The 13,272-nt window shown below is 36.7% G+C and overlaps 1 protein-coding gene across 1 annotated transcript in view; it reads right to left on the bottom strand.

The window, feature by feature from the left end:
• REL (REL proto-oncogene, NF-kB subunit) overlaps positions 1-12,769 on the bottom strand; it is a 45,988-nt gene extending 33,219 nt beyond the window's left edge. The window contains exons 1-2 of the mRNA XM_020909059.2: positions 12,589-12,769; positions 1,865-2,007 (exon numbers count right to left, since the gene is read on the bottom strand). Of these exons, the coding sequence (XP_020764718.2) occupies positions 1,865-2,007; positions 12,589-12,598 (153 nt within the window). The 5' untranslated portion in view covers positions 12,599-12,769. The remainder of the gene's footprint in view (positions 1-1,864; positions 2,008-12,588) is intronic.
• Between the last annotated feature and the right edge of the window lie 503 nt (positions 12,770-13,272).

Here is a 13,272-nt window from a genome sequence, read left to right as displayed (position 1 = left end):
CCTAATTTCAACTGGTTATATCATCTGATTTTGCTTATTTTCCTTTGAAAACAAGTCAAAGTATTCCAAAATATTATCACAGTGGATGAGGAAATTCTAAGATGCTGAGTCACTGAATGCCATGCTGCTATATTCATTGCCATACCATAAACATCCCTTCAAAGTACATATTTAAGCGACAGTGGAAACGATAGTACATAAATATGATCACTTAAGTAACTTAATACATGACATTTCATTTCACAAAACTATTTGTTAATCAGTAAGCATATCCCGTGTTCACTGTATAACAGGCAATAAATCAAGCTGAGTTTTGAAAAATTAAGTTTTCACACAGAACACTGAGAATGAAGAGAAGAGTTAAACATGGGAGAGGAAGGAGGATCTTATGGGAAGGAGTTAATATTTACTTTGGAAGCTAGCAAATTTGTAAGCACAAAGCAGGAAACATGAGAAACCAGTATACACGGAACAAGGCAGTTAAGGAGAAATGGGTGGCTTCACAGGTTAAAGGGCATTAAAATCCATAACTATGAATTTAAACTTAATTTGAACAGTAATCAGAAAGTATTTATTGCCTTTCTGAATAAAAGAGAAAGTAACAACTTAAGACTGTAAGGTTGGGAATTCCCTGGCAGCCTGGTGGTTAGGATTCTGAGATTCCACTGCAAGGGGCACAGATTTGATCCCTGGTTGGGGAACTAAGATCCTGCAAGCAGTGTAGTGCAGCCCAAAAAAAGCAAAAAAAAAGTGAAAGGTAGGTTAATGTAGAACTCAAGCTGCAAAGTGGTTTAGAACATGTTGTAATGGCAAGGATACAGATTATAGAAATATTCAAGAGACTATATAGAATAAGTTGAATTATGGAGAAGAGTTAAAAATTGCTCTTAGAGGAAAGGATTACTGTTTTCTTATTTACTTTTTATTAACATCTCTCCCATTTTAATATTTAAAAAAAGACAGATAACTCAAATCCATATTGCTAACAAAAAAATGTGATAAAAAAATGGAATTTGGAATTCAATATGTAATTTTAATACTAGTTTGTTATATAACTTAGCATTTTCTTAAAGTCCAATAGAGTAAATTTTGTAAATAATGTAGTTATAAAACAGTGGATTAAAATCTACTGATGAAACATTGAATAATGCTTTTCAAAATGCACTCTGCCATTAGGTTTTAAATTGGCATTTAAAGAATCAAAAAATCATTAAAAATGGAAGGAAATGTAATATACAAATATAAAATATAAATACAGTGTAGTTTATAAATACATTGTATTACCAAAGTCATTCTGGATTACAAAATTACTTTCAAATTTTATGCTAACATGAAAACACTGTATTTAAAAACTGACAATATTTCAAGTCAGTCAAGGCAACCTAGAGTATCAGAGACAGGCAATAAAGGTAAGGAGAAAAAAGGCAAAAATGTTTTCTTCTTCCATAGCCCCTAGATTAGCCAAGTGACTGTAGGAAGAAGTCTAAGTCAGTTCCCAAATACATGTTCTCAATCTCCAGAACAATTCTGCCCACCTCTGGAAAGAGAGAAAGCTTTTTCCTCATTACCTTTTTGTCCCACAAAAGGGATAATCATCCAAAAAGTTGCCAATGTACACTAACCACTGGGAATCACTTAGAGTAACACACAAGTATCTGCAGGAATGAAGAGTCCATACTGTACTTAAGAAATGTCCCAAGAATTCTATGCACTAGGGATTAATTAAAAAGAAAAGAGAGGGGGGAAAAAGGAAAAGAAAAGCTGGTGGAAATCAATATGAAGAAGCTGGATCTTTAACATAATTGCTGTAGCTAAAATATGAAGCAACTAAGAGACATACACACACACAGGAGCATTCTATTACCTGGATGGATGGGTACGTTCTGTTGTTGTCTGTGCTGTGCTCCCCTGGAATGCTGCCTGCTGATCGCCCTTCACATTTGTATCTAAAACGCATTCCCCTTTGCCTGGGTTGCTCAATTATCTCTATACATGGGTTAAACCCACCTGGAAATTTTAAAAGGGGGAAGAGTGAGATTATAATCAAAATAATAATGGATTTTAACCATTTCATTTTTTAGGAAACAGTAGTCTAAAAAATGTTCCCTCTCTACTAAATAACAAGGTTGAAATGCAATTATCCAAGACTGGGTGGTGAAGACACTCCTCTCTCATTCAAATTGTACTCCCTTACTGTGTAAACACAAGTCACTCAAATCATATTTACTGGGTAGCACTTTATCATTTAATATCTGTAACTAATGCTACCATGAAGTTCTGTGATAACCACTTCAGAGATACCCACTTACATGAGACCAAGCAGAAGGGTTTTCCCCCAAAATTCTCCCAGAAGGGTCAAGAAGATAGTCTTCAGAAGTACAATATTATATTCCAAAATGACTTTGCTTGATTTTACATTAGACTTATCTTAACAGTGGACTAAAAGACTGTTCATTGAAAATAAAAATGTATTTAAATCCTTGCAGAAGGAAATGTTAAGTTTTTTTAATATCTCCATTGGACTCTTAAAGGACTTACACATAGTACATCAAAACAACTTCCAGAAGGGATTTAGGTTCAAAAGAATTTTCAGTCAGTCCCTCTAAAGTATAAGACACAATAGAGGAAAATAATTACTTACTTTCTATAATGAATGTAATTCAAAATATACCTTTAGAATGAACTACTGACACACACAACAATGTGGATGAATACCTAAATATGCTGAGTGAAAGAAGTCAAATCAAAAGTGCACATAATTTTATGTGCTAAGATTCTATTTACATGATACTCTAGAATATGTAAACTAATCTATAATGGAAGAAAGCAGATCACTGGTTGCCTAAGCATAGGGGTATGGAGTGGATGAGGAACTTTAGAGGACAACAGACATGTTAATTACTTGACTGTGGTGATCTCAAAATTGTATAAATATGTCAAAAGTTATCAAATTGCACACTCTAAATATTGTACGTTAGTTATATGCCAATAAATTTGTCTAAAACAAATGCACCTTTATCGACTCTTATTATCCAAATCATGGAAATGACAGTTAAATAAAGCACACCAGTGTGCTTACAAGTAGGATATTAGCAATGTATCTTTATTTCTGGGGTATAAAGATGTCTTCCATGAAAAAAACCCCAAATCAAAAACCACAACCCCCAAAAAAACCCCTCCCTCAATCAGTTTAGTGATTTCTAAACTCCCACAATTAGATATCCATTTATTTAACTAAAGGCTTATCCTCTGTTAGGATGCAAGCAAATCTTCAGAAAGGGTAACACAGTGGATCTTTTCAGTGCAGTACGGGGAAGAGGCCTTTTGAGTCCTACTCAGCCACTTCCTAACACTGAAGACACTGGAAATATTATATCTCTTAAGCTTTCTCCTCTATAAAATGGACATAATAACAATAACACCTATCACATAGGATGTTGTGAGGATCAGAGATAACAATGTTAGTTTCTTACCAAGTGTCAGGCATATAACAAATATTCAATAAATGGTCTATTATTATTCTAGATGTTTTATTGAAAGCAGTAATTTATAGCATATAATTAAAGCATATAATTTATCCTGATACTTTCAAGTATAACAACTACTTTCAAGGATCTTACAGAACAATGTAGCAAACAACACAAATTATTAGACTATAGAGGAAAGAACAAAACAAAATTTTTTTTTATGCTAACAAAATTCTGCATAAAATGATAATAAGAGCAAAAGAGTCAGGAAAGCCTATCTATGTCAAGGAAAACAAAAGTTACTGAAATACTGGGTGGGGAGTTAGGAGAAGGAAGGAAGAAAGGCAGGCATTTCGAGGGAAAGGGAAGAGGGTGTCCAAAGGTGGTGGCAGAGAAAAAAAGAGCTAAAGAATCACAGGACAGCCCCAATGGAGCTAAGATACACTTCTACCCTTAGAAAGAAAACCAGACCAGAGTACATCTGGGGATCGGGATTTCACTCTGAGTGACAGAAAATCAATTAACGGTTTTATATGGGGGAATCACACGATCAGATTGACATTTTAGAGTAAGAATTCTGGTGGCAGTGGACAGACTGAAAAAAGAGAAAGCAAGGTGATCAGTTTAGAGGCTGTTACAGCAATGTGGGCGATAATGACGGTATATGTGATATTTGGTAGTGGTAACAGGAATGAAGGATTATTTACAAGACAAAATTGACAGTACTTGGTGACCGAGTGAACATTAGGGTAAACAGAAAGTAAAGAATCAATGATGGCTCTATATTTTCTAAGTAAAATATTATTGGTATCTTTAATTCTACTGTTTGGTTTAGACTCTTTGTGCTTGAATTTACTATCTATTTGTTTACTCCAAACACAAACAGCCAGAGAAAAGTGACTTTAAGCTAATCAAATTTATAATACTCATTTCAATTTTACTGAAAAATGTAAGGCATACAGATGAGTATTTCAATTTCACATCTTTGGGAGGGATAAATCAGGAGACTGCGATTGACATCTATACAGTACCATATATGAAACAGATCACTAATCAGCATTAATCAGTAATTCATAACCATATATGAAACAGATCACTAATCAGCATTAATCAGTAATTCATAACCATATATGAAACAGATCACTAATCAGCATTAATCAGTAATTCATAACCATATATGAAACAGATCACTAATCAGTAGAGCACAGGGACATGCTCAAGACTCTAATGACCCGTATGAGAAAAGAACCTAATACAAGTGGCTCTGTGTGTGTGTACACATATGTATATTTATACATGTCTGTATATGTATGATTCACTTGGCTGTACAGGAGAAACTAACACAACATTGTAAATCAACTATGCTCCAATAAAAATTAATTTTAAAAAAGTCAAAACAATTTCACATCCTTATATATATATCCTCATATATTTCAAATAATCAAATTCACATTTCAGTTTCAAATATTTCACATACTTACAAATCCTTGTAGGAGTATTTAAAAGAAAGTACATTTTCCTCTCAAAATTAAGTTCAAAATACTCAACAGTATTTTTTAAGTAATATCTTAAATCATCTATGTGGTTGAAATAAAGGTCAAATAAATCCCTGCCCACTGCTTATTTAAAGGTATCTTAGTGGGAAGTTGATACAAAATGACATCATTAATGGTAAGTGGCTAACTTTTAAGGGAGGAGTGTGAATAGAAGTGCTAGGCTTAAAGTGAGCATTCAAATATTTTTCATTGGTTATACAACACTTCCTTAAACTAAAAAGTGTGTTTAAGAAAAAAGTTTGTGGACAAGAGAAGAGAAAAGCAGTTGTTGAAAGATTAAATAAAACATTTTAAAAAGATGTTTGAATACTAAGAATGACATATATTAGTTATCATATAATATCAAGTACTTTTAAAACCCCTGAACTCTCTTCTTCCTATTGCAGAAGATCTTTAATGGTAAAAAGTCTGACAATCAGAGTCTATTGTAATATTCTCCATTCCCCTAGCCAGAAATAACCTCCTGCTCTAAACTACTGCAGCATTTTGTTTATGGCAATTATTGCAAATAACTGTGAGGGAAGACTTACTGTTTTATTTCTTCTTAAAAAAAAAAAAGCCATTTGTTTTATTTCTTCAAGCTACCTGGAGGCAGGAATTGTGTCTTACTCATCAGTCTTGCACAGATATTCAGGAATTATCTGTGGAATGAATGACTGAAAATCTGGAGATCTTTTTGTTTGTGTAACTCATGCAAACAATGAAGGACTATATTAATAACTATTTGGATTTTCCTTATTAGGTTCTACCACTAGGAAAAATATATGCAGAGTACATCATGAGAAACACTGGGCTGGAATCAAGACTGCTGGGAGAAATATCAATAACCTCAGATATGCAGATGACACCACCCTTACAGCAGAAAGTGAAGAAGAACTAAAGAGCCTCTTGATGAAAGTGAAAGAGGAGAGTGAAAAAGTTGGCTTAAAGCTCAACATTCAGAAAACTAAGATCATGGCATCTGGTCCCATCACTTCATGGCAAATAGATGGGGAAACAGTGGAATCAGTGGCTGACTTTATTTTTTCGGCTCCATAATCACTGCAGATGGTGATTGCAGCCATGAAATTAAAAGACGCTTGCTCCTTGGAAGGAAAGTCATGACCAACCTAGATAGCATGTTAAAAAGCAGAGACATTACTTTGCCAGCAAAGGTCTGTCTAGTCAAGGCTATGGTTTTTCCAGTGGTCATGTATGGATGTGAGAGTTGGACTATAAAGAAAGCTGAGCACAGAAGAATTGATGCTTTTGAACTGTGGTATTGGAGGAGACTCTTGAGAGTCCCTTGGACTGCAAGGAGACTCAACCAGTCCATCCTAAAGATCAGTCCTGGGTGTTCATTGGCAGGACTGATGTTGAAGCTGAAACGCCAATACTTTGGCCACCTGATACGAAGAGCTGATTCATTTGAAAAGACCCTGACGCTGGGAAAGATTGAAGGCCGGAGAAGAAGGGGATGACAGAGGATGAGACGGTTGATGGCATCATTGACTCAATGGACATGAGTTTGGGTAAACTCCGGGAGTTGGTGATGGACAGGGAGGCCTGGCGTGCTGCAGTCCATGTGGTCACAAAGAGTCAGACATGACTGAGCAACTGAACTGAACCGACTAGGGAAAAAGTTTTAAGTGCTAAAATCACTATACCTTCATACTCCTCATATCTATTCATATTCTAATTTCTTTATCTATGTTTATAACTTTAAAAAGCTTCCCACTTATAAATCATTTATAATATCATGCCTCTGTACAGTGTATCAGTGACTTTCTTCCTCAGTACCCTGTTTTAAAGTGCTGTCCTTCTTGAAGATAAAAAGTGGTGAAATGCAATCATTTATGGAGTGAAAGACAGTAAAACATAAATTAGGGAATTGTAGAGAAAATGAGTACTCTTAACTAAGATTATCTCAATAGAAATGTCTTCAAAACTGGTTTTAAGCAAGTAGATCACTGTACTTTTCTTTAACCTATATTATGCAAAGCTGGGATTGACTCCTAAATTTTTTAACAGTACTGTAAAATGCTAATGCAGACTAGAATAATATTTGAAATATAGCCAAAATGTTTGCAAGATATATTTGTTTTTATTTGCACTTAGGCAAGAAAGAGTGCTACTTGATTTTTTAAGATTAAAAAAAGAAAGTACATTTTAAAAAAGAAAAGAAAGTATACTGAAATAAAAGTTAAAAATGGACTATCAGTTGTCAGACAGGCAGATTATTAACTAAAACCTTACAGGTAGCACTGGGAACCAGCATTAGTTGAACAGTGAAAAAAATGTTAATTACAGTAATTAAAACACTCTTTTAAGACACTTCTCATTTGATCCTCTTAACTTTAATCTCATAAAAACAGGACAGCAAATATTATCCCATTTCACAGTTGATAAAACTAAAGTTCAAAATTATATGAAGTTATAAGAAAAAGAAATTATGAATGAGATTAGCAAATATGACAGCTGGGATCCTGGTGGGGAGGGGATATCAAATTTATCAGAACAAGCACAAAAATAGCTGGGGACAAAGTCACAATAGCTGATAGAGCAAATGAGCTAAAATAAATGCAACTTAGTTTAAGAAAATAATGCATCTTGTTGGATCCTATTTGGATCCAACAAAATTCTTAGAACAGAGTTCATATTGGGACTATATATCAGAATCATCTAGGTAGCTTTCTCAAAAAATACATGCCCTGACCCCACCTGAGATCTGCTGAACAGAAATAGAAATCAATCTAAAGCCTGGACCTGTTTCTGAAGAAAACTTTCCAAGCAATTTGAACACACTCCTGATTAAGAACCACTGCCCTAAAACATAAAGAGGTGGAAACAACAAGGCACATATCTAGAGAAGCAATCCCCAAATCCATGTACAAGGATGAGCCAGGTGATGGATAAACTAGGCGCAGGAATTCTGACTACCTGTTAACTCTCTCCCTCTCTCAAAAGTTTGCCCAAAGGCAAGCAAGAGGAAAAAAAAAGGTGCTATTATAGAGACAGCCTTCAACTACACTGCTTTATTTAAAATACATCTTATACAAAATTAGTTATTATAACTACCATCAGTAACATTTCTTACAAGACAGCATGCCAGTGTGACACACCAGAGCTTTTAGTAACTGACTAGAGCCTGCATCTCCTTCATTGAAGTCCTGGATAACAGACTGCCTAAGACTCAGAGTAGCAAATGCAGCTAACAATAGATACTTTTTCAAATATCAGCTCTACTCACTTTGGAGAAAAAGAAAAGACCTACTATTCTTTCCTCAAACCTAGGAACCCAGCTGCTAGGAATTATGCTGCTCTTTCTTCACCTCAAGACACAGGTGAGTTTTTTCCATTTCTTCCCAATTACGATAAAAACTTAGAGATACCATTTCCTACGTAATTTAGAGATACCATTTCCTGCGTAGATGATATCGCATCCAATTAACAAAAGGGCAGAGAAAACTCAAGCCTCTTCCCATAAAGTCAGAAGAAGACTAACACAGAAGGTGCAGAAGAAATCAGACGAAGGATAGATAAGTTATATCAATCAAATTACCAAAAGGACATGTGGTTTAGTTACTAAACAATTTTTTATTTACTTTTTCCTTCAGAATGCTATCATTAAGTGGACCAAGGAGATGGCCTCCAAAGATCACTGTCAACTTCTACTCCCCTAGTTTAAATACATACAGAAACACTTCAACTTATTTACAAGTAAATGGGAATTCTTACACATTCTTAAAAGATATATTTTCTATCTAGCATCTGGTTTAGTCTGTTTTTATGAAAACTTAAGGTTTCGTAAAATTCTATAATTGTCAGGATACTTAAACAATATTAAGTGCCAAATGTGCCTAGTAGCACCTATTTCTTAGAGTTCTGAGTCCCAAAACAGCTCCACTATAGAAGAAAACTAACATTTATGGACATATATTACCTCATTTGCTCCTATTAAGACTCTACATAGTTAGACCCATTTTCAAATCACAGAGGGGCAGAACTAGAATAAAAACCAACCCAGGTCCATCATGGACTGAAGTCCAGGTTTACCCCAATATATCAGATTTACCCTCTCATCTGGGCTTTAAGAATCCAAATAAGGGATGTGCAGGAGAGTACTTGATTGATGTATGCACCATAAACTAAATAAGAGATGTAAAAAAATTTGGCAAAGAGATCCTACTGCTAGAGAATCCACTGCTGTTGGGGTATGGAGTGGAGGAATAAGTCTTGAAAAAAATATAACTTCCAGGATGAAAAAAAGTAGAGAAACTAAGTTAAAAATATATGGCAGGGCCAAATCATCTGGGCAATTAAGACTGCCATATTTAAAAATAAAAATTATAGGATGCCCATTTAAATATGAACCAAACAAATAATTTTTTTACCATATGTATACTCCATGCAATTATTTGGGTCGTATGCCTACAAACACAGTCATTTGTAGAAAACACAGTTGAAGGAAAGATGGAATAAAAGGAAATTCTGAGTCCCTCAAATTACATTTGAGAAAGATACTACACACAGCCGAGGTGTTCCTAATTATGACTCATCCTTTGATTCCTCCCCAGTCATTTCACTAGTTCATTCCCTTCACTCTATGTCTATCATATATCACCCTAATTCCTTCATAATACTGTTATCTTGACATTTTCACGTACTGCACTTCTGAAGCAGGCTTCATGTTTATGTGTTTAGTTTTTTATGCAAAAAAAAAAAGCATTTTCTTTACCTATCAAGTTCAGCATCCAGTTTTATCATTAAAGATTGTGTCATACACTGATTTTTCCTCCTTACTCAAAAGAGTTCTCCTGAAATTTACACTACAAAGGTGATAAGCAGTGGGTCTGCAAATACAACTTCTTTGTGTACTTCCTATTACATGATGTAGCAGAATACTACTAAAGAAAACTGAATACACCATACATAAAATAGATAAGCAACAAAGATTTACTGTACAGCACAGGGAATTATATCCAGTATCTTGTAACAATACCTATAATGGAATATAATCTGCAAAAAAACCCAGTCACTATGCTGTACACGTGAAACTAAAACAATACTATAAATCAACTATATTCCAATTTAAAAAATAATAATTTTTAAAACTGTAAATAAAAATAAATTATCTAAATTTTAATACATATTTTACCAAAGACAGTACTATTTATTAGTAAACAAAGCACACAAAACTATTTGTACTTTCTACTGGAATAAGGAGAAGCTTTATATTCAGACCAAAAAATAGCTAATTTTATTTACCTTAAACAGATTAGATTCATAAATATACAAGAGTAAGGACTGCTTATGTATACCTTGGATGGGATTGAGAACTTTTTTTTAATGCCTGTCCTAATTAACTGTGTCAAAAGACTGGAATCAAGGTGTAATTTTTTTTAAAAAAAGTAATCAAGACAGCTTAATAGAACTTGAGCTGTGAAATCCTAAATATGACAGTTTAACTGAACAAAATTTAGAATCATACATATAGTCCCAGTTATTCATAGTACTTATATAATTTTATTTATGAGATTATGATGTTACTGTCACATTATACAGACCATATATTCAACTACAGACACCTATTTACATATAACATCCGGTGAGAAATGGAGAAACAGTCTTAAATGCTTGGTAATCAATAAAAATACTTCCTGAGGTTTTATACTCTTTACTACAAACAAACTATAAACTAGACAATGGTAAACTAACTAAGCAAAAGGTTTTTTTCAGTTACTATTTTGCTTAAATTACTGTTTCAAAACAGGATGGGAGCTTATAATTTTGTGAATCTCTTTCTCTAAGGTTTTTACAAATGATTAAGGAAAAGTACACCCAGATTTTTCCTTAGTTTTCAAACAACTGAGTTACAATTTAAATAACTTGTTACATTTTAAATAATGTCATTTTAATATAATTCCTGAAAAGGGGAGGGTGATAATTACTCTTTAAATTTTTCCCCCCTCTATTTAGGAAATCAGTCCTCACAATAAGACAAAAACAAATGACATTAAACAAGTTTAAATTGTACCACATTTTTAAATGATGTGGGTCTTACAATAGTCTATATAAATGGCTAATTCTTTTTTTTCTCTTTCGAATGGATTACAAGTGTTACATTCATGCCATATATCAACAAAGTTTGGTTAAATTACCATAAGGCTGATTTTTCTTTTTACTTTACTATGCTAACCATTCTTTAACTTTCATACAAAATCTTTCTGATAGTCAATAAATTAACCAAGTGTTTCAATCATCTTTGCACTTTTCATCTCAACATGGTCTGAATTTATGAATTTACAAGATTATTTGAAAGTTTAGGGTCACTGAAGTGGCTAAAGAGAAAGTTGAAATATTTTAAACTACATTTGTATTCTCACATGAAAACCACAGACAAACTGAAATCAAATGTCATGTGAACCACCCCAATTTCCTTTTTGGCCTAAAGCAGTAGCTATGGCTTTGTTCTGCTCAACCCTTTTAAAAAAAAGAAGTCCTTTATGCTTTTTACTTCCTCTTTTCTGGTAGTCATTAGTCTTCTACTGAGGGTCACAGAACCAGGGTGTTGGGAGGATGCAGGTCAAACATAAACAAGCCTCCTTCTTCAGCCTCCTGTTGTCCTCAGCCTCTGGCACAGCGTTAATAGACACTTTTAGGCCTACCTGCCTCTGTTCACGCTTGCTCCCTCTGCGGGTAAGGTGCCCCCAAGAACTGTGCCAGACTACTGTGAAGGTCCCACTCCAAAGCAGTCTACTTGATTTAGTAACCCTTAGGTTGCAGGCAAACCTAAACCACGGCTGGATGGGTGGCTCCCTCCCTCATCCTTTAAGCAGTTTCTAGGTAAAGCAAAAGATTCCCGCATTTACTGACTACATATAAGTATTCACATAAGTGACATAAAGTTTTCATTCTCACCCGTTACTTTAAAGCACAGGGATCCTAAAAATCCTCTTTTCCCCTTCCTTCGAACAAAAGAAAACAAAACCCGATTTCTGCTCCATAAATTAAAAGATAGGCACTTTACAGTAAAAATGATCCACTTGTTGAAGCAACATTTCCACTTAAGACCTGTTAAAATACCACTGGTGATTTTTAAAGGCGCGTAGCATTTGTCCAACTGTCAGCACAACTGCGATCACCTCTTGCCAAGTGATGAAACTGAACTTAAAGACAGAGCTCTCCTAAGACCAAAAGGTTCCTCATTCCTATTCTAAAACGAAAAACCACCATTTCAACTTATATCAATTTAAAAATACGGGAACTCTTTCGTCCTCCTTTATTTAGATTCTTATTACTTCCTTAATCCAAAAACCAAGTCTTTTGGAAGGTCGAAGGTGCCGGCTATTACAATGGCATCAAATTACAGAGCGTGACTTTGATTTCGCTCGCGAAGCCTGAACCAGGTCACTTTTAAAAGGCTGACAAACTTGCCAGAGGCGATTTTAAAAACAGAATGAGACAACCAAAACTGGGCCCCCGAAACCCTGAGCAGTTAGACCCTTGGACGCACTATTTCCCTCCCCGTCGTCCGGGACCCTGCCCACGCCCGGCCGTCGGTAGCCCGCGCCAGGAACGCTCACCTGAGGCCATGGCTCCGTTCACCGCGCCGCTCCGCTCCGAGAGTCCGGACCGGAGGTCGCTACAGTCACTCAGCCCGTCAGTCAGTCGGCCTGCCCAGGGACTCTGCTGGCGGGATCCCCAGTCCCCCTGACCACCCCCGGGGCCTCCTCCTCCTCCTTCCCGCCCTCCTCTGGGTTTGCGGCTCACACCTTCCCACCCGTTTAATCCTCGCGCTCCGGTCACCCGGCGTCGCCCGTCCAGGTGGCAGAAGCCAGGAGGCGGAGCGCAGAGACAGCGGAGAGCAAGTCTGCTTGAGAGGCGGCCCGGCGGGAGGGGGACTTCCCGCGACTGACGTAGGATCCCTCACCTCCGCTACCCGGGGGCGGGGGCGGGGGCGGGGGCGGAGCGTCCTGCGACCTGCGCGCGTGCGTCCGCCCACCGCTGCCCGGCCCCGCCCCGCCCATGCCCCGCCCCCCCACCCCCTCTGCTGAAGCCGGGGTGGGCTCGGGAACCGGTCGGGGAAGCTGGCTCTTCGGGAACGTAGGGAACGCTGGGAGCCGGTGAGTGACGGCCCCGAGCGTGCGAAAGCGGCGGCTCCCGAGAAATCCCCCTCCTCCAGGATGTTCTTGGGCGCTAGGCTTAAAGTTCAGGAGGGGTGGGAGGGTGCGGTGACGTCGAGAAGGGCCGGCCGCCCGCCCGCCCGC

The sequence above is a fragment of the Odocoileus virginianus genome, chromosome 2 (genome assembly GCF_023699985.2).
Source record: "Odocoileus virginianus isolate 20LAN1187 ecotype Illinois chromosome 2, Ovbor_1.2, whole genome shotgun sequence".
In the NCBI taxonomy this organism is placed as follows: domain Eukaryota; kingdom Metazoa; phylum Chordata; class Mammalia; order Artiodactyla; family Cervidae; genus Odocoileus; species Odocoileus virginianus.
The sequence above is the reverse complement of the archived record's forward strand: the minus strand, read 5'-3'. Positions and strand labels throughout refer to the sequence as shown.